Raw genomic sequence first — 22067 nt, 5'->3', positions numbered from 1 at the left:
CAGATACGTGAAAGCCTCAGCGCTCAAAAAAAAATTTCTACCCAGCATGTGCATACATGTGTTTTAGTGTAGCTCTCTCTGAATACACAGACATATTAATTGTAAGGACACTGTATAGAGCAGCAAAGGAATGGTATTTGACAATTTTGAGATGTTTTCAGGATATTAAGGCAATGAAAGTGAATAATCCAAATTACTTCTGTTATTAGAACATAGACATACATATAAATAGCTCTATACATTGTTGCCTTGCATACAGTTTTATATATCTTTTTATGCAAATGAAAACTATAAGTAAATATGATATGAAAATATGTTCATGAGATCTCCTTGAAGTCTTGTGTATGACAGCAATTTAAGTGTCATGGAAATATGCAGAATCTACAAGTAGGAAAGAATCTTTAGCTCTTAAACATTCATTTTTATTTTTTTTCTTCCAATACTCTTACAGAGACTTTGACGTTCAATATTAAACTTGTGATGCTAGACTAAGTTCAGTCCAAGTATGCTTCACCTTATACAAGTACTAAAGTATTACATATTAAAATTCCAAACCTTTAGCCATAGCCAGCATTTATGACTCAAGTTTTATGGAATATTATTTTCAGAGGATTCTGATAAGATGATCTCTAAAACAGATAGCTCTTTAAGACAGTTCTTAACAGTTACCCAAAAAAGGAGGGTTGGGTTCAAGCTGGAAGAATGGATGAATTTGTGCACCTGATCCTATAAGAAAAGTACATAAGATAAGTAGATAAGACTGTTCTTGGCTTAAAGGAAAAGAAGGCATGTAGGCAAAGTAACCAGTACATGCTGTGACTTACCAAGCCCAGTACCACAACAGACAGCAAATTAAATCTCTCAAAAGGGCATCACAAAGTGACCAAAGCACACAGCTCAACACTTTACCATTCATCAGCTGAACAACATTAATGCATGCTCTTATCCCACAGCAAATATAAGTTAAAAATGTATTAACTCAAACAACCTCAGGCAAAACTACTTGCAGCTTGTGGTATTTGCTGGGTCCCCAGGACGAAGGAGGAATTGAGAATCTGACTCCATGTTCTCAGAAAGCTAATTTATTATTTTGTGATATTATATTGTATAAAAGAATACTATACTAAAACCTATACTAAAGAATAGAGAAAGGATACAGACAGAAGGCTTAAAAAGATACTAATGAAAAACTTGTGACTGACTCATCAGAGTCCTGACACGGCTGGATGGTGATTGGTCATTAAGTTAAAACAATTCACATGTTGGATAAACAATCACCAACCACGTTCCAAAGCAGCAAAACACAGGACAGAAAAATGAGATAATATTGGTTTTCCTTTTTTTCTAAGGCTTCCCAGCTTCCCAGGAGAAGAATCCTGGGCAAGGGGATTTTTCAGAAAATATGACAGTGACAGTAGCTAATACACACATAGCAACTGCAACTGGTTTTTGGAGTGCATACATGATCATTTAACAAGACTCATGTGGTGCAAGGGAACTTTGAATGTCTGTACTAACTTCACTTCTAACTGATAATTCACATAGAAAAAGGTGACTTCATTTGCCACCCAATTACACTTATGTTTATGCTATGAAGAGCTATACCCCTAGTTTAGTAGTTTTGCTAGTAGGGTTCCGACTCATAGTATCAAAATGAGAAATAGAGCTAGATAGCAAAATCTGCCTTTTTATACAAAAAAAATTCAGTTTTGGTATAGCCAGGCATAGGTAAATTAGAGTGAGGTTTAGGTTGTCTCAGTGACATGTTATATATAGCATTCTTTCAGCATGCTGAGTTTCAATCAATTTTCACTCTAGCGTATTTTAGAACTGGCCATTGACACCAGTGACTAAAATCACAGCCTAACTCATCACAAATGGGCACTGTTACTAATATAATGATACACTGCAAGCAGGGGAAATCCCCCTGATGACAGATATGCCTTTGTACAATCTGAGGCTCATGCTGATGTTCAAATTAGTAGGTTCAACATCTTTATTATGCAATTTGATCTGTTCTCATACCAAAAGCCCAAGACAGCCTTGCCCCTTTTTGAGATACTGAGAGATTACATTGACATACAAAAAAACAAATCTAAGTACCTCAACAGAAGATATGGAAGGGGTGATATAGTCTGCCAGGTAGTGGCTTGACTAATAACCTCAGTTTTCCACAGAGTTTGTTGCAGAAATAGAAAGAAATTCTACAAGAATGGTTCACAAGTTTAAAGTCTTCACTACATGTGAGATAATAAGTATGGCAAACTTGCGCCTGACACACAATTTGAGGCAGCAAAACAAATCTACTTACAGTTAGAAAGTGAATATTAGTACCAGAAATATAGAAGATAATGATACATCTCTCTCTCTCAAAGCATTAATGTTTACAATTTACAATAATACCCTCTTATCTAAGGAAAGATAATTTTGGAGTTTTGTAATGCCAGTTGAAATGAGTAAACCATGTCCTACATTTCTGTTCAGGAGAAATAGTATAACCATGTTAAGGCCAGCATGACTTCTGAGAGGAAGGAAAATATAGCAATGAAATCCAGACTTCTGGCTACCTTGACCAATTTTGCTTCAAAACTGATATTTCCTGCCAGGGTGAATTTTACTGGCTCCATAACCAGAGTGAAGAAACTCACTAGTTCCATAAAACTTCATATGAATCTTTTACTTGACTTCTCAGCTTAGATAAAACAGCACAGTAATTCATATTAAATGCAAGGCTTGTGGAACTGCTTTGGAGTGCTTCACTGAAAAGTGAGCTTGTTTTCAGGGAGCTGGGAAAATGACTTCCCAGATTTTTGTATGTAACAGACACATCTCTTACTTCCTCATCAACCTTCTTTGCCATGTATGTTAACAATCAAAAGCTGTAATGGGGGAACATTTACTATAGCTTAGCACAACCATAGATGAATACCCCTCAAAACACTTACTTTAATGCTCTTTTTAAAGATTAAATAAAAAAATTACCAAATATACTTTATTGGGGAAAACCAAACAGAACAACAAAACAGAACCAAAAGCTACAACACAAGAAACACTGGCCACCCCTGTTCATACCATCACATCTACTCAGAAGAAGTATACAGCAGACATCTGAACAATCCAGTATGTTCTGATTGTAAATCTGTGCTCTAGCCTATCATTTAAGATAGGCTGTTTTCTCTTCTGTTTTCTTCTTTGTGTTTAAATAAGACATAACAAAGGTTATTTTTTCAGATTATGTAATGAAGTCATAATTCTTCTGTATGATTTTCTTTATGGTATCATTGTGAGTTTCACTTCTTGTTAGGTAAAAATAGAGACTCTATAGTTTACATAACATGAAATACACATCCAAACCCACCATAAAACAGTATGAGAGACTCCTACAAGCATCATTAGTAGAGGAAGTAGGTTGATATCAAACAACCAAAGACCTATGTGAAGCTTAGAAATAAACTTTGGGGTTCTTCTTAAAAAAGTAATCAAGCAGGAAAGTACACTGCACACAGTGCTATCTGAAAATCCACTCACCATTCTATCTGCCCCATCTCTGTGTTCTTACTGTATCTCCTGACATCCTAACATGAACTTTCCCTTTCCTATCCCTTTCCCCAATACTAACTCTCTGCCTCACCTCCTCAGTCTCTCAGTACTTACTTCCCAAGTATCTCCCAGTTATCTTAGGGTGTTCCTCAGATATAAAACCAGCTCAGCACTGTACAGGTACTTTAAAACCATACCTATACAACTCAGCAATACTATTACATAGCAACAGTCTTACTATGAGTTGATAGACAGTAAGTACAAATTTTGATGCTTAGTAATAATGCTGATTGCTAAGGAAGAACCCTATGGCTATGCAAGACATTACTTAGCTAGATGTAAGACTGACCATAGTAAAGAGAGTACTATCATGCTTTGAAAATAAAGCAAAAGACAGATCAAGAAAATTGCAAGTAAGGGTTTAGGTCCTAGGCTACCTTCTCTAGACCCTCTTGTAGATTGCCCTAGATGGTTGTTCAGTAAGTTTTATTAAGTACACTCACTAAAACAGATCTCTCATCTGAGTTATTGTCCTATTTTCTTATTTCAGTCCTTTTTTCTTATTTCTTACTTAAAAAACCATGAAGCTGTGGGCTTGATGCTCTAGTCACCTGTAGGTTAAGGGCCTAAATTGGAGTGAAATTCTGTGGCACTTCTTTGTGATTGAAGGAGTTCATAAAAACCCCTCAATGTCTATGAATATAATGTATCTTAGAATGTCATTCTAAAATACATGGTTTTCCCCTGAAAAATCTCTTTTAAGTTAGCTATTAGAGAAAAATCTCTCTGTTAGCTATTAAACATAAAATTGGCTACAATATCTCTTGTCTAGAAATTTATTGCATTGTTAACAATGGAATTGCTATTGTAATTAATAACTTGCATGCTCCTTCTTCTCTTCATTGTATATTATTTTATAAAATGCACTGGAATACACAGGTAAGGCAGATGATAGGTAAGCATGAAGGGCCATTGAATTCTAATGGGTTCAGTGGCTCTGTCCACACATTTCAATTTTCCTTAGTGGAAAAGAAAGCAATAGAAGTAAGTTCTTGTCCTCTTTCTCATCTTTCACCCACCTCAGTTTGAAGTCAGAGCTACAAGTGTTGTGTCTCTTACTATCTAAGCTACCAAGAGTCCCTGCACACTTCATCACCCAAAAATGCAATTTGTTTAACAACAATTTGCAGCACTAGGATGTACACAAGAGGACATATATTCTACATGAGGATGCATAATGTTCTTTCAAAGAGCATTATGGTTTGCCCTACCGTGCTGCAGCTCACAATGTTATAGTTTGGCTTCTATTGCTGATTCCTGCAGTAAATTCCAATCAAACCTCATTTACTGTGCCAGGTTTTCCTAGTGCCTTTCAGAAAGCGAAAGGATTTGCTTGGGCAGGTTGGCAGTGCTGTCCCCAGGGCTGGACACAGGGCCAAGCTGGGTGAGAAGAGTGTCCACCCTCTTCTCCTGGGCATTGCTGCAGCCCAGCCCAGCCCAGCTAAAGGCACCAGGGGCTCACCAGGCAGTCACCAGGCCACTCTGCTGTCTCCAGACGTGTTCCACTGGCTGGCATTGTGCCACAGGGCTGACAAACTTCCAAAGAAATATCCAGCAGCTCCCAAACCTACCAGCTCCAGCACCTGGATGCCACTGCTGCAATTCTGAGGAGCAGGGACATGGAGTGCATCTGTGGAAGGTGCCAGAAGCCAGAGCAGCCTGCTCACTTCCACACTCTGAGGGAACACTGAACTCTGTCAGGGAGATGAGGAGGGAGGGAAAGAGCCTGTAACCCAGCTGAGTGGGAGCCCTTGAGGCAGTGGACATTAGGCAAGCACCTGAGAACAGTCACTCCAAAACACAGGCTGTAGCAAGTCACGCCTAACTTGCTTGCCGTGTAGCAGAGAGGTGGAAGCAGAGGAGTCACTAATGGGGAATCGCTAATGAGCTATGAAGCCATTAATTGGTGGGGCAGAAGGGTGAGCCCAGCCCTTGGCAGAACACTGAGCCCTGGACAGCAATGGGCAGCCCTGCTCCCTGCTGAGCTTGGGCATGGCTGCCTCCCTGAGCTACCACTGAAATTGGGAAGCATCCCCAAAGGTGGGGCAGGGGGAGCTTTGCTCCTGAAGAGGTTTATTTTTTAGGGGATTGAGGAAACCCAGGGCACCACAGGGAATATTTCTCTGTCTGCTCTGGGGTGCCCTGACCCCCAGGGCAGCACTGACTTTGACCCTCATTCATGGAGAAACTCTCCCAGACTTCAAGATAGACTGGAATCCACAAAAGTGTGAAATAGATTATAGAGAGCAGTGTGGGTGTATCACTGGGTGAGAAATTGAGGTTTTGGGATTTTTAGTATGTTGTGGATGGAAGCAAGATGAAGGGCACAGGGTGTCATCCTGGGTTTCTTCTTCATGCTGCTTCTTCCTCCTTCTTCATGGGTTTGGGTGGCATTTTGTAATTGGGCAGAAATTCCCCATTGTGGCCTTTTAGGGACCAGTTATTGGGTTAAAAGGGAAAATAATCTAGGTGTCAGTTCTTAATTGGATAGTTTAGTCTTAAAAGACCTTAGAACAAGAGATTGTTGGACACTTTGTGCCTGCTAATGAAAAGCCGCTGAGCTCACAGCAGTGAGGCTGTTTTACTGATAAGGAATAATAAACACTTGCGTCTGAACATAAATTATTGTCTCAAGTGCCTTCAATCCAGACCCAGAGAAACCAACAACTGGTACCCCCACAGGGAATGGTCAGGAACACAGGAATACTATGGTACATATCGTTCTGTGACTCTCAGCACAAACAGGGTTAGGGTTAGTGATTGTCCTGTCCTGCTCTGCTGTAGACTCACCTCGCATCCTGAGTGTGGTTTGGGTGACACGATACAATAAAGAAATAAAGCTACTGCAGAGTAGCTTTAGGAGGAGGGCAACGAAGATGGCGAAGGGCATAGAGCAAAATAATTAAAAAAAGAAAAATAAAGTCGCGGTCGGTTTTTATCATTTCAATTCAATTTCCCGCTCCGGGTTGGGCGATCGGCCGGAAGTCGAGTGACGGCTCCGTTACCAGCAGCGATCCGCACCGACTGACATCCCGCCCGGCCAATAGAGCTGCAAACGCCGTCCCTCGGGCTGGGCCGGGCTCGGCTCGGCCCCGGCAGGCCCGCGCTCAAACCGGCAGCGCCAAGCCTGGCCCATGGAGCCTGTGCTGGGGCAGGTGGAGCAGCTGCCGGCGCTCCTGGCCGTGTCCCGCTCCGCGCTGGTGCGGGACTGGGACTCCCTCACGCTGGACAGGGCTCTAGAGTGGGCCCGCTATTTCCAGCACCTCTATGACCGGTTCCGTGCCCGTCCACAGCTCCGGGAGGCCCTCGGGCGGCGGCTGCGCCGCTCCCAGCCGTGCCCTCTGCTCGGCTTCCCCGCGCTGGGCTGCTGCCCGCAGCTGCTGGGGCTGGCGCTGCTGGAGAACCGCGCTCTGCCGCCCGCCGCCTGCCGCCGCCTGCTCCGCAGCCTCCTGCAGCCTCCCTGCGCGGGGCCTGGCTCCGACCCCCGCGGCCTGGAGCTGCTGGCCCGCCGCAAGGCCGCTGCCCGCCTGCTGGCCTTGCCCCACCATGACCCCGGGCCGGAGCCGCAGCTGCAGGCGGAGGCGCGGCTGCTGCTGAGCCGGCTGCGGCAGGAGGGGCAGGAGGCCGGGGAGGCCGCGGGGCAGCTGCGCTGGCTGTGCGGGGCTCTGGAGCCGCTGCCCCAGCCCCGCGCCTTCGGGGTGGTGGCGGCGGCGCTGGCTCTGCTCAAGCAGGGGCCTGGCGCTGAACAGGCTGGAGACAGGGATGGGGATGGGAGCAGCAGCCCAGGCGGGTACCAGGAGAGTGCTGAGGGAGACGAGTGCACCGCCGGGCTCCTGCTTTCCTGGCTGCTGGGCAACCAGGAACGATTTTCTGCTTTCTGCCTTTGCATCCCATGTTCCCATCTCGCCTTCCTAGCTGGTCACTATTCCCAGTTACGCAGACCTTATTTGGACCTCTTAACCGGCTGGGGAAGGCACTTGCACTATGACCCTTTGCAGGGACAGTGGGTTAAAAGTTGCCTTGACAAAGCTGAATTGTCCTGGGAGGAATTAAGGGAGCGCTTCATCTGCCTCTGTCAGGGATCCACGACCGCTCAAAGAACAGACCCAAGCTGCTCTGGAATTCCTGAGGACACAAGATGGAGACTTCAGAGTCCGTGGCCTAAGTGTGTGGACTGACTTACTGATGGAAATGGGCTGCTCATGCGTGGACACAAAAGCAACGGGGAAACTTACAAAATTAAGTAAATCTGGTTAACTTTATTTGGTGTGAAAGGCAAGACAAGTACTCCTCGCTTCGCTGAAAACCAAATGTTACTGTGCTGATCACAATGGTTCTGACTGCATCTGGTTCTGAAATCTTTCAGGGGGGCCTGGTGTTTTCTTGTGGTTGTGCTATCATTTCTGGTCAACACAGAAAATGTCTTCCTTTTCAGTACTTGCTTATTAATTGTCTAATAAAATGAAAATCCATTCTGCTTCAAATATGGAGTAGTTTTCTGTTTAGAAAATATGACAATTCTGATATGGTAACGGTAGTAATTTTTCTAAATGTTGGAGGCTGAGCAAAAGTTCAAAGGGAGGGTGGAGTTTCAAAATTTGTGAAAAACACAAATTCAGGGTTCCTTTAGTAGTGATTGTCTTCATTGGGCTGTCTGCTCTGGTGGCCATGTCAATGCTTCCATAGCTCTTGCACATGACTTAGCCCCAGGGTCAGTGAAGAAAGTGAGAGGAGGCCAACTGGAAAGCTTCTTGAAAAGTTCTAAAATAAAGGGCTTTATTAGTTGCTATATTATTTGATAATGTCCAGGTATTTCCTAAGAAAAGTGAGGTAAAATGTAGGATGTTCTGTGTGGTTTTCTTCCTATTTCCATTCATTGCTTTGTGAAGTAGAAAAGTGAGTGAACAGCAAACTTTTTTATTACATGTATATATAATATGTATTATATCTATTTAAAACTGTCTATATATTTATACAAAATATTAAATAATTGTATGTGTAAAATATGTGATATATACAGTATATATAATATTTTTCCCCTTCATTATTTTATGCCTTATCTGTTTCTGTTAGGAAAACTTGAACAGGGTTGTTTCTACCTTTCCACTTTCATTAAAATTAGTACTGTAATGCAAATGTAATGTGTATATTCAGCTCTGTAAACTAGTATTACCAAAAGTAGCACTGTAAAAAGAGAATAGTCAAGGAAGATGAGGCAAATGTATGGAACTACTGCCAAAAGAGTTACTCATTAATCTTTTGTATGGAGGACCTGTCAGAATTCCTGTAGACCATATACCTACAGTTTCAAGATCAATTGACACATCTCTTTCTTTTGTTGCAAAAGCCTTGTAGGAGGGTTTAGAAGATTCTTCACTTATGCTTATCAGCTTAAAGAAAGCAAACAAGTTATTAAATGTATAAACTGTATTGAAGCTAATTAGAGTAGTAGTCTGTCTTATGACAGGAAATAGTGTATATAACTATGGCAGATATTTCTGAATGGCAGAACTAAAGTGGGAAAAACTTTGTGGTTTTTGAAATGGAAGCAATTAGTGCAAGAATTGAATATTGTTTATCTGGAGAAAGAAGTGATTCTTATTTGAACTTGTATGGAAGTAATTGCAGACATAAATAAGTTCTTATTTTTTACCTATTCTAAAACAGAAGAGATACTTAGGGGTTAGCAGCCTTTATATAGTTAGAAGGACACACTACTAATCTATCCAAAATACAACTTTTCTTTGCATTCCTTGCTATGTTACATCAGTGAGACAAGTTATGGAGATGTGTGGATGAACATATTCTAAAACTACAACTGTGGCAGTTGTCTTGCTCTGTCTGAAATGGAGTTGTTGCCCCTTCTAGAACTTGCAGTCAGTCTTAAAAGGCACCAATGTCAGTGGACCTCCTGACTGAGTCACTATTTCTGTGGTATCAAAAAAAAAAAAGAAATCTGTCTAAAAATCGGTCTGAAATCTGTCAGTGTTTAAAACTGCTTAGAAGTGTAAAGCATGAAGTTTGAATTTATGTTGTCTAGCCACAGTTCCCTGTGTTATGTAATTTTGGCATTTGGTGTGGAAACTCTGCACTTGAGCTTGCTCTTAACGCTTTTAACAGGCATAAGATTTTTTTGTCTGTTAGAATACTTTCTGCTATCAGAGGCTCCTGATGAATAATATACCCAAAGATGCTAGACAAAGTATTTGCTTCTCCCCAGATATACATTAAGGGTGATTAAAAAAATATTGCAGTAACCTTGCAAATGTTGTAGTATCAAACCAAACTTCAGCTATTAAAACCTAATGTTCCCAGGTATATGAATCTATGGGAGAAATTTCAATGAGGGTTAAGTCTTAATTTTGCTTGTCAGGTTAGATGTGTTTCCTAATTATTCTCAGAATGTTCACTATAAATTAAGTCTTTTAACTGTTTGTAGAATAAGTCAGATCCTTGTAGGGAGTTTCTTCTTGCAGTATTTCAAGTCTTCCTTTTGATAAACTTACACTTTGTGTTGTAAAATTCAGTTCATGAAGGCATATGTCTTTCTTTCAAGTATTGTTTATTACACCTTTTAATAACTAAGTGCAACTGAAGAATCTTTTACTGGCATAGCTAGGAAGTAATAGGCCCATCAGTGACTTTATTTAGAAAGTAAAGAAATAATCATGGGCATGGACAGGCAAGAGCCAGGCCAGTATAAACCTTATATACTGATTTCCAATTCTGTCTTCCTTATAGAAACAAGGATAGTAAAAGGTACTTTAACCTCAGTGAGACAAAAGCACCTGGTTATAGCAATTACACAGAAATGTTCCAGTCTGTCCCAAATACATTATAAAGAGAGGCCAGATCTCTGATTACCAAATTCCAAAATCCATATGGTATTCATTGCTCAAATACACTGGTCCACATTCCCTGTTATTTCAGCGTGCTTGTGGAGTTCTCCAGGTAGCTGTGTGAATGATGAATTTTTTCTGGAACTCCATTTTTAATAAAAGTATAAACAGGAAAGGAACCTCCTTCATTTATATATTTGCAGCTCATGTGTGCAAACTCTTGACAATCTCAACTACCATGAGAAGCGAGATACTGTAAATGACTGGCTAAGGCCTCTTCCACAATCACCTTCCTCCTTTTTCTTTTTTTTCCCTTAATAAGGAGAAGCAGATCTCTGCTCTTTATTAAATGATGATTGAAGAAACTGCTATGCTTGTGTTTTAGAGGATTGGTAAGGATTGTATCAAGAGGATGTTACTTGCCCAATTATCAGCTATGATATTTTCCTGCTATTCGTTTGATTTTTTTTTCCCAAGAAAGAAAAAACAATTTATCCCTTGACAAATAGAATTGCAACTGCACAAGTGACACACTATGAGATGTCTGGATACAAAGTTGCTTCTTTTTATTATTTGTCTTGTGAAGTGTCTGTTACCTTGTACTAAGCAAAATCTAGAAGAAAGCAAATTATATATTCTAGTATTTTGCAGTATGTATGCAGATACTAGAATAAAGATAAATAATGTAGAATAAATTGTTCCTTTATGAAAACAATATTAGCAAATCGGTATTATTCAGGTGAATATGCAAGCCTGATGGTCACTGCATTAGCATGAATTTTTTTTTTGCACACAAGGTTTCTTTCCCCCACCCTTTCCTAAATAGGTGAATAAGTGTCTAATGTTCTTTTCAGTGAGCATGAAGGATGATTTTTTTTTCTTCTCATGTGTAAGAAAATATTTATTAGGTCATGAAGGCAGACTAATATTTTAATCACATGGAAGTTACATTGTCAGATACTGTTTAACTAGAAAGTTAAAGTTGTATGGCCAATTTTAGTTCAGCTGTTTCTGAAAAACAGAAGGTTTAAAGCTGAATTCTCTTCCTGGTGAAGAGTTTGGATGAGTGACTCATTGCAGAGTGCCAGGAAAGGCACATCATTGCCATTCAGAATACAACAAACAGAAGTAGCATAGGCACCCTGTACTTGAGAAGCTTATTTATTTGTTGGACAGAATTGCAGAATAGTAAATAAAATACAAGTGGAAAGGGTGAGGAGAAAAGGCTGCTCACTTTTGAGGACCCATTGAGAAAGGGATAGATTTCCACTTCACCAGAACTGAATGGCTTTGCTACTGCTGGAGACAGCATTAGTTTGGTAAATTTGTGATAAAAACATCAGAAGAGTTTTGATCCGATGTTGGCAGTTGTTCTAAAGCACTCATCCTCTGTGTGCCCAAATGGCCACATTGATCAGTGGTGTAGGCAATAACATCAAGGTACTGAATGAGAAATGTGCGGGGTAGGAAGCTGTTTATTTAAAGAGGGGCTGGTCTCACAGAGGTGACACCAAAGGAACAGCATTATGTCTGCCCTGGTATAAAATAGAGTTGAATAATCACAAGTATGGTCTGGAAAACTAGCTTTTTATCAGGTAATAATTAATAGAAATCCTTCTCACAGGTAGTTTGCTCTCAGTATTGTATCTGTCTCATGAGGAATTAATCAAACACATTCTTCTTTATTAATCAGTTATGCCCCTTACTGATGGATTCCAGGTTAAGAGGTGCTAGACAACCTGGAAAAAATTGCATGTTTGTTCTCCCCTATGTACTTATTTTTGAAAAGTTCCAGGATAAAAAAATGATTGTATCAATGAACACACCAGAGATAAACACATAGTTAAGGTGCATTCTCTTTGATAATTTCTCAGAGGTAGCCTACAAAGATAATTTAATTTATTCTTTAATTCCTTGTGTGCCAGTGCCTTAGAGTTACTGATATTATTTAAAATATTTTGTTATATGCCAATAATTTCATGTTGTGTCAGTTCTTTCACAACTAGGTATCTGTGTCCCTAGATTTTTAGAGTGGTTGGCATTTTATTTATAGTTAGTATTTTGATTCATCTCAGATACCACAGTGGGTGGCAGCAGAGCCTCTCTACACAGATATGCTTGGACTTGTGATCCAATGAGAGAATCCAAGCTCAAGGGTCATTTCTAGAAGCAGAAGAGATGCAGGAAGTAAACCCCCACGGTTGTCAGAAGTTAGCCAGTCAGAAGTTTCCAATTGAAAAGTCCCATTGAAAGTTTATTTTGTCCTTGCAATTCTAATTTTACTGGCTCTTTAATGTAGTCTAGGATCAGGTAATAATATAAACCATATCCTCTGTCTCTCTCCACAAGCCCATTTTATTAATAATATTAGGTATGCAGCTCTTAAATTCCTTTTCTATTACATGATAAATTCCATAGTATTATGTGATCAATTTACTGTAACACTTAACTAGTACATTTTACCAGAAATCATAGCAGTATGCACTGAACAGAAAATGCAGCAATCAAATTCTGAATCTTGTCTTGAGCTGCACCTTCCTATTATATTTCTTCCTTTGGGAGGGATGTTCAGGATGATTGCTCAGACATGGGCTATTCGTAGCGTGGAGCTCACAAACACACTAATCCCAGCATCTGATAAAGCTCTATTTAGATTTTTGGCAATTGTCATGAGTTTTAAATCCCACCACAAAGGTTGTCTGAATGTTTTCCTAAGGATAATTTCCAGTAATGAAATATGTACTGCTTTTACCTGCACATTTGTATCATTGTTCCTCTCATGGCGTGTTGGACTCAGAACAGGAAATCATAATTGTGGTCTTGAGTTCCTGTGCATAGTTCTTCTCTCAAAATAAAGTTAGCAATGGAAGAAAATTATCATGTGCTTTCTATCATGCATAATAAATATTACACCCATAAAAATAAGCCAACAATGCAAGACTATTTGCTATATGATTAAATTATCAGTTAAATACCTAGATAAATATTTGGTTTTAATGCTGAATAACTGGGGAAAAAAATTGTATTTGCTTTGCTCTCACGGGAGGAGATAATGAATCCTCTTTAAAGACCAATAGGCTGAAATGTGAATGCAGCCTCTCTTTCCAATACTTATAGGCAGTGGAGTCATTAATATTTTCTTATTAATGTAAATGAGCTAGGTAAGAACAATTGATTTCTTCTAGGAATTAATTGGGCATGATCAGTCCCTAAAACAAGTGTGACAACAAGGTCATTCATCAGCTGCTTAACATTGCAATAGCCTAAGCTTGCCCTTTCAGCTAGGAAAAGATGCCATGCCCTGGAGAAAAGGCTTTTAAATCATTGTGCTATTGACAAAAAATTGTGTTCTGTTGTCTCTCACAGACTCATCATTCTTAATGTTGAGGTGAAAGTCGCTGACTTCAAGTATTTTATAATTTGCATTGTTCAAGCTTTGGTTTTAGGGCAAAAATATAGAGTGTACATAGGAAACTAAGGTCTTCTCAGCTATGCAGGGATCTTCAGGCATTGGAAGTGATATGCAAGCATATGTCATAATTAATGTCTAGATCTTCTACACACTTTTGATGGCATTTTTTAATTATAGCAGTGAAATAATCTGACCCATCACTTATTTGCTTCTAATTAGTTTGAGCACTGAATTCACCTCCAATTTGCCAGTGTTTTGCTTTTTTTGGAAGAGGTTTGCTTTCTCCCTAATAGAGCAAAAACACCTTCCCTTTTATTCTTCATAAATGTGTACAAAATCCTTTTCAAAGATAATATGCATCAAGGGAACAGTAGGATGACCATAATGCAGAAAATAATTTCTAGAATGTAATGGAAGGAATTTCTTAGTACTGCTGAAGTAGCCAAGAACTTTCCCCTATTTTTTTAAATGAGTCAAAATTCAGTAAGGAGGCAACCCCCTCCACCTGCAAACAGTACCTCAAACTATCATTTAACCCAAAAACCACAAATAAGATCCAGTAGCAGGAAATGAAAACTTGAAACAGTTAAAGAAAGATTCTGTTTTCTGTAATAAGATTGTCAAATAAATGGAATAATTTATCAGCACCTTTTGTGGTTTTCATTGCTTACTTGCAATCCTTTGCAGAGACTTTGTGTGTTCCTAAAATGTGCTTTTTTATTTAATGCAAAAGTTTTTTTGGCTAGTAGGACCAAACATATGGCCTGGTAAGGAAAAAACGAGGAAGAAAAAAGAAAGGGCTGGTGTGTGCACTTCCCCACAGTGAAATTTGGCATGCTGTTTCACACCTCTGTGGCAGTGAGCATGGTGTAGAACACAGGAGTGTAGCATGGAGCCTGTGGCTCATAATGGCAAAACTGCAGTTGTAATGTTTTGGTGTGATCATTGTTCAATGAACCTATGAAAGGTTTTATCTGGATCACACTTAATACTACCTCCTTTTGAATGTGATTGGATTTGTGGCACTGGCTGTAATTGAGCTGGGTAGGGCATTAATTTTGGTGTGAAGTGTAACAGTCAATATTCCTGACAAGAAGAAACACTGGACTTATTTTCTGAAGACCATACAAATGTGTAGGACCATCCATTACAATTAAAGAAATTTATTATGTGAAAAAAAATGTTTAAGTGACTGAGGAATGATTTCTATGGTGTTAATTCTAGTAACATAAAATTCTCATCTTCACACCTTGCATCTGTGTCAAGCCCTCTAAGATTTTATCTTTGTCCTATGGCTTTCTACATATGACAATTTTTATTCCTTTTCAGTTGAGAAGGGGAAAAATGACTTAAATAATTCTTTTCTGTGTTCAGTGATGTCAAAAATGTGTTGCTGACACTGCCAGTTCAAGACTTTTGGAAACATGAAATAAATTGCAATGGACCAAGAGGAGCAATTTAAGATGGTGCATTATCCAAAAGTATGTACATGCACACTCCACTAGTCACTGGACAGCTGGTTGAATCTGGAATTACTACAGTAACTTTCAGGTAATGGTGAGCATGCACTTGCTACTAATTCCTCTAGGAGGATGCTGGACCCTGTGCATGGCACTGACAAATTGCTCCCAGTGGTATCTAAGATATTTCACGGTTGTCATTATAGCCTCTAGCAAACTCAGGATATTTGAAAAGAGTATGGTGTCTGCAATGTATTAAAGATACTATATCCCTATTTATAGTCCAATACAATGAATAGAAAATTCCAACAGAGAATATTTACTGTAGAAATTTTGGAATATGGAGCTTTTAAAGGCAGGTATTTATTTTATGGGCCAGATATTTAGAAAAAAGCAATTAAAGCTGCCTTGCTCATTAACCTTTCAGTTCCTCGTAGAGCACTTTAAGCACAAGAAAGTGATTGCATTTTGATTTGTAATGCTTCAGTGAACTGGCCCTCTTCTCTGGGTATGTGTGCACTGTTCTGTAGCACGAGCTCTAAAAACTTGCATGTGTTTTTGTTTCACTGCAATTTAACTGATATGCTGATCTAAATTCTTTGAACTCATGGGTTGCAACTGCCTTTTACCATGAACTTTATTCAGTCCTTTTTACATCTGCTTTGCAAAGCTCTATCACATGCCATAACTGCATTATCATGGTTATTGCTATTTGAGAAGACCCAACAAATTATAAGCAATATCAAATCAAGACAATGATTTATAGAAATGTAGCTTGACTTCTGCAGTGTAAATTGGGAGAAATGACAGCATATTATTTCTTCATCACTGAGTGTGATGACCACAGCTGATGAATTCTTACTCCTTTTGGAAGGTATAGGAGATGAAGAAAAATGCCAAACTACATGCCATGGAGTTGGCCTAAGAAATGGATTAGCTGAATCAGAAATCATATTTTAAGACTGTGTATGTATTAGCAAAAGAGTAATCTTGAAAAGTATTTGAGTTCTCAGAAGCTAATGAGAGTGGCTTGCTGTGCTCACGAATGTTAATTTGCTCTTACGTTAATTTTTAAATTTCCTTCCAACAGCAATTTAAAATAGTAGATAAAAAGAAACATGAAAGGTAAAAGAATTTTTTCCCTACCTTATAATTACAGAAAAATAACCCGTGTGTGGGATGAAGTTTTTTTTTCCTTCAGCCTTCATAAAGGCATATCCAAATAAACCTAAAATACAGAGCTTCTCAAAATGCAAAGGTTTTTAATCATCTTGGCAGCTGTGACCTGCAATGGTAACATCCTGATGCGTCCTTGTGTCTGCAAAACTTCAGACACAGCGGCATTTTGCTCTTTATGTTGAAGTTTGTGACTTCAGTGTTTAGAGAACATTGCACATGTACATGAGGTAAAATGTTCAGCTACTGATCAAGGTCTGGAAGGGACTTTTTCCCAACAATATTAGAAGAGACCTTATGTTTTCATTTCTCTTTGTATTTAGCTTCATATTTTGTGGTGGGAATTGTCACTGCAAAGGTTGGAAATGTTGATTCTTTGAGTGTTCCCTTCTGAGCCTTGTCACATGCATCCAGCATGACTAAAATGGTTTGGTCTAACTAAAGCAACTAATTGAGAGAAGAGAGATTATGATATGTAATGGTAAAAACAGGAATTTAGTGTTACATGAATTGCCATGCTATTTGTATTTTTTTTAATACATTTTACAAAATCTTAGTCTATAGGCCTGCCTGTACTTCTGGACCTACCAATTTTTTTAAGCAGTGTTTTTACTGCCAAAATATGGTTTTGGATTGTGGAATTCTTGATTTAAATGTAACACACACTCAATTAAGAGTTATTGCCCAAAAATTGTATCTTTTAACTGAGTTCTAAAGAAAGTAAATAATGTTGGTGTCAGTCTGCTGAGTGAAGCATAGAGAAATCAAATTGTGTAGAGTGATACAGGAAGTTTGCAGCAGTTGTGCTCTTGATGCAGGTATTTATACTTCTGGGTCTGATTGCAAATCTTTCCTTGTTTAAATAGGAGACTAAGATGTTTGGAATTTTTTACAGTGGTTCAAAAGCAATTCTTAAGAAAAAGCAAATAGATATTTTTATATTACCAACAAAATTATTCATCACGTGCACTGTTGTAGACTTTTATCTTGGTGACTTTCCTATTCTTTTGGCACTCTTGTGGTAAAAGGTAATTAACTTGATATGAAAAAAATGGAAAATGGTAGCTTTTCCGCCACAATGAAATGCTGAAATCTGAATGAATGATGAAGCCTTTAGAATTAGTGGCAACATTACTGCAGTGAACTCAGAGAGTGACCTGCCCTGAAGGAACAGGGAAAAGCAATAATGTTCATGTCCCATCTGTCAGGAAGGTGTAGGAGACATTTGTTACATAATGACTGTCCCATTCACTGAAATATTATGGGGATTAGAAAATACCTTGCATAATTTATATACACCATCTCTGTTCTGGAACCATACATTATACTTCCCACAGACAGATTAGGCTGACATTCTGAGCCATATGCATGGTTTATGTGGGTAACATAATACTTTCAAATTATATCTGCTATGAGCCAATAAAATTAGTATGGGGCAGTTAGGCAATAGCCTAATAACAGCTAAACTAACAAAGGTTTATAAAATACTTCTCTCCTAATTTTTCATGGAGCATTCATTGTTTTTTTGGGGTTTTTTTCCCTTAGCTTTACTGATGGAAGGCAGCATTAAAAACCAGCACTGTTACTACCCAACATGCCAGTGTTCTCAGGCATATATAGAATTTGAGTCTATCTCTTCTGCTCAAATATGAATTTCTAGTGTTCTATAACTGAATTTTCAGCTAATGTAGAATTCCCACAGAGCTATGATAAGTTACGCTCACTTGGAATTGAGCTGCTTGAAATAGAAAATGTGATAATTTTAGATACGCTTTCTGAGATGGCATTTTACTGTTATATCAGTGTGGGAACCCAGGGCACCACAGGGAATATTTCTCTGTCTGCTCTGGGGTGCCCTGACCCCCAGGGCAGCACTGACTTTGACCCTCATTCATGGAGAAAGTTTCCCAGACTTCAAGATAGACTGGAATCCACAAAAGTGTGAAATAGATTATAGAGAGCAGTGTAGGTGTATCACTGGGTGAGAAATTGAGGTTTTGGGATTTTTAGTATGTGTGGATGGAAGCAAGATGGAGGGCACAGGGTGTCATCCTGGGTTTCTTCTTCATGCTGCTTCTTCCTCCTTCTTCATGGGTTTGGGTGGCATTTTGTAATTGGGCAGAAAAGTCCCCATTGCAGCTCTTTGGGATCAGTTATTGGGTTAAAAGGGGAAATAATCCAGGTGTCAGTTCTTAATTGGAGAGTTTAGTCTTAAAAGACCTTGTAACAAGAGATTGTTGGCCATTTTGTGCCTTCTAATGAAAAGCTGCAGAACTCACAGTAGTGAGACTGTTTTACTGATAAGAAATAATAAACACCTGAGTCTGAACATGAATTACTGTCTCAAGTGCCTTTAGACCAGACCCAGAAAAACCACTGACTGGTACCCCCACACATCAGTTTTTATTTCTGTACGGATATTTTTCAAAATACCTTCACTGATTGACTTCCAAAACAGTTACTGAACAGTTTCGTTCCATTAGGGCTCTGTTTCTTTGGGTTTTGGGGACACGAGGGTGCTTCCTCTTTTGAGAATATCCCACTAGTACAAAACCTTGTTGGTTGGCACTATTTGACTTCAAAGAGCTCTAAATGTGTTCAAGACAATGGCAGGACAAGAGGATTGATTGTTCCTCTTAAATTGGGATTGTTGTTTTCTGAGCCAAGAGAGACAGAGCCATGGCACACTGGTGAGGAGGCCAGCAATGCACAGCTTCTTCATCCAACTGAGAATCTGCACCAGGCGCTGTGTTAACTCACTGCTGGCTTTGGTGCATTTTCTGTGCAGCCTGCTGTGTCTTCAGAGGGAGCAGCCCTGCTCCTCTTCTGCCACAGAGGATTGTCACCCTGTTTTTTTAAGTTTTTCTAAGCCTTCTGATGTTGACATTCTTGTAATGAACTTTCTCATGCACTTTATGTAAATAACTTATTGTTTTGTATTCTTTTATGGAGAAGGAGAAATTTGATGGACTCTTGGTCTGTCCAGTGTCATTGGAGAGGTGGCACTGTCACCCTCCAATGCACTGTCACTTTTGGAAATCTATAAATGTTGGAGTCAGAAATTAAACTTCCCTCTTTCTTACCTTGGACAGCCCAGTGTCCATGTCGTTTTATTTCATGTCCTAGAGTGACAGAGGACAGTGCTTTCTGCTGGCTCTGCTTCCAGCTCTGCTTCCAGTGAAGCTGAGCTCCCACAGACCCAGCAGCCGTGTTGCTGCTGAAGGAGGCAGCCTGCCCTGCCTGCCCACTTTTTGGGGGAGGCCAAGTGTTTGTGTGGCTGTGTTTTCGCTGAGTGGGGTGCCCTGCTTTCCCAGCTGTCCCAGCACATCTGTGAGAGACGTTCTGAAGTTTCCTTCATTTGCCTCATGATCATCGCAAGGACCCTGAAGACCCCTGTCAGCAGCTCTGGCCTGGCTGAGGTGGATGTTTTTGGATGTGGTGCCAAGTGATTGTTTGCAGTGCTGTGCTTTCACAGGTTCTGCTTTGAACTGCTTTGAACAGGTTCTGACAAATGATGGCTTGTCCTTACACGCCTGCACCTGCCCCACAAGTTCTGACAAGCAGCGGCTTGTCCTTGCACACCTACACCTGCCTCACAGACCAAGGGGTCTCAACACAATGGCCCATGGATCTTCCCCACCTTTTGGCCAGATGCCACTTGCTTTGGATTGAGACTGTATCAACTGTAACTTTTGAGAGGACTTTGGTGAACCCCCATAGATGACGGCAAATCTGTGTGGCTGGACCATGAGGATTCCGTCTTGTTGGTAGCTATATTCCCCCTCCCCTCTTTTACTTTCTATCCTTTATTTCCTTTTCTGATCCCTCTATCACATTTGCTGTTGGCCCTCAATAAAGGTGCATTTGCTGTGATTAAACTGACAGTCCCCTGCTGTTTGTCTTTTGCACTTTTGGGATCTGGAAATGAACCATCACGACTCACTTGCCCTAGTGGATCGTGACAGCATCTTATCTCAAGAGTGTGTGCTAGGGCAAAGGATGTGGGAGCATATGGCTGGGGTGAGAGAGATGTGCAGCAGTTTCTCATGGCAACAGTAGTGGTTTATGCTTTGTTCAAATACAGCATTGAGTGTGTATTTTCTTTACTCCTAACCAACAGTTTAGAAAAGGTGTGGTATTTTCAGGGTCCTCTGGATGAAGGGAGGAAAATGATGAATCCGACTCCATGTTCTCAGAAGGCTAATTTATTATTATATTATATTATAGAATGCTATACTAAAACTATACTAAAGAATAGAGAAAGGATACTTACAGAAGGCTTAACAAGACACTAATGAAAAGCTTGTGACTCTCTTCTCAGAGTCCGACACAGCTTGGCCCTGATTGGTCATTAAGCTAAAACAATTCACATGAAACCAATCAAACAACCACCTGTTGGATAAAAAAAATCTCCAAACCACATTCCAAAGCAGCAAAACACAGGAGAAGCAAATCAGATAATATTGTTTTCCTTTTTCTGTGAGGCTTCTCAGCTTCCCAGGAAGAGAATCCTGGGCAAGGGATTTTTCAGAAAATATGACAGTGATGGGAAAGGGATATACATTATGATTAAATGAAAAGCATTGGAAAGGAATGGTGTTTCTTCTTTCCCATTACTCCTTTGCAAAGATGCAGAAGATAGGCTGTCTCAGAGAATTATTGATGCACTAATTTCATATGGGTAACATCTGAACAGTAACTTTTATTCCATTTTCCTCAATCAGCTTAGATTAATTCTAAAAAGTACATTACTGCATTTAGCTCAGTTATTTCCCTTATTTAAAATTCTATTTCATTATTTGAAAACAAAGCTGTTTCTTTTACATTATGAAAAAATACTTTATAGCATACAAGATGACTGGAGAAAGATACAGATCTAATGAATAAAAGAGGAGAATAGGTTTAATTCTATTTCACACCTTTGGAGGAGTGGAACTACCTAGGACTCAAAAGCATTGATCTAACATCTGTTCAAGACTTTTAGGATTGACACATGTTAAAATTTGTTTTATATTTTAAATTTTTCCAACCATTATTGTGTTATAACAACTGAAAGAGGAGCTCTTCCTACATTTACTACAGTTTTAAACTTATAGTAGAATTTAATACCACTAGATGCATTTGCTGATAAACTGTATTAATTAAGCTTTCTCTCACACCTCAACAAACACAGCCCACGCGGAGTTCTTAGGTAAAAAGAATCTGAAACATTTTCTTGCTGTAAGATCTGTAGGTGGTTAGTGTCAGGAACAGCACATTTTGTTTATATTTTCCTGTGATAACTATCAGTGTAGAGGAAAAAAAACAACCCTAAATTCTTCACAAACAAAATGGGAACAAGGCTCACATTGTATGTGACCATACAGACACAGGTTTTGCCATCCTATTGTGCTACTTTGGGCTTAGGTGGAGTTCATTTTCTTCACAGTGGCTGGTACGAGGATGTGTTTTGGGTTAGTGCTGAATGCAGGGTTGACAAAGGGGAGGTGTTTTTGTAATTGCTGAGTGAGGCTTGCCCTGAACCTTCTCTGCTTCTCACATGGCCACGCTGGTAAGTGAATGCCTGCGAGAGCGGGAGGC

The 22067-nt window shown here is 39.6% G+C and overlaps 1 protein-coding gene across 1 annotated transcript; it reads left to right on the top strand.

Moving 5' to 3' along the window:
- The first annotated feature begins 6680 nt into the window (after positions 1 to 6680).
- FANCF (FA complementation group F) lies at positions 6681 to 8553 on the top strand. The gene is given in 2 exon segments (XM_030949785.1): positions 6681 to 7682; positions 7684 to 8553. Coding segments are annotated over 2 exon segments (1122 nt in total). The 5' UTR covers positions 6681 to 6734; the 3' UTR covers positions 7858 to 8553.
- Positions 8554 to 22067: the final 13514 nt, after the last annotated feature.

The sequence above is a fragment of the Camarhynchus parvulus genome, chromosome 5 (genome assembly GCF_901933205.1).
Source record: "Camarhynchus parvulus chromosome 5, STF_HiC, whole genome shotgun sequence".
In the NCBI taxonomy this organism is placed as follows: Eukaryota; Metazoa; Chordata; class Aves; order Passeriformes; family Thraupidae; genus Camarhynchus; species Camarhynchus parvulus.
This window is presented reverse-complemented; position numbering and strand designations above follow the sequence as displayed.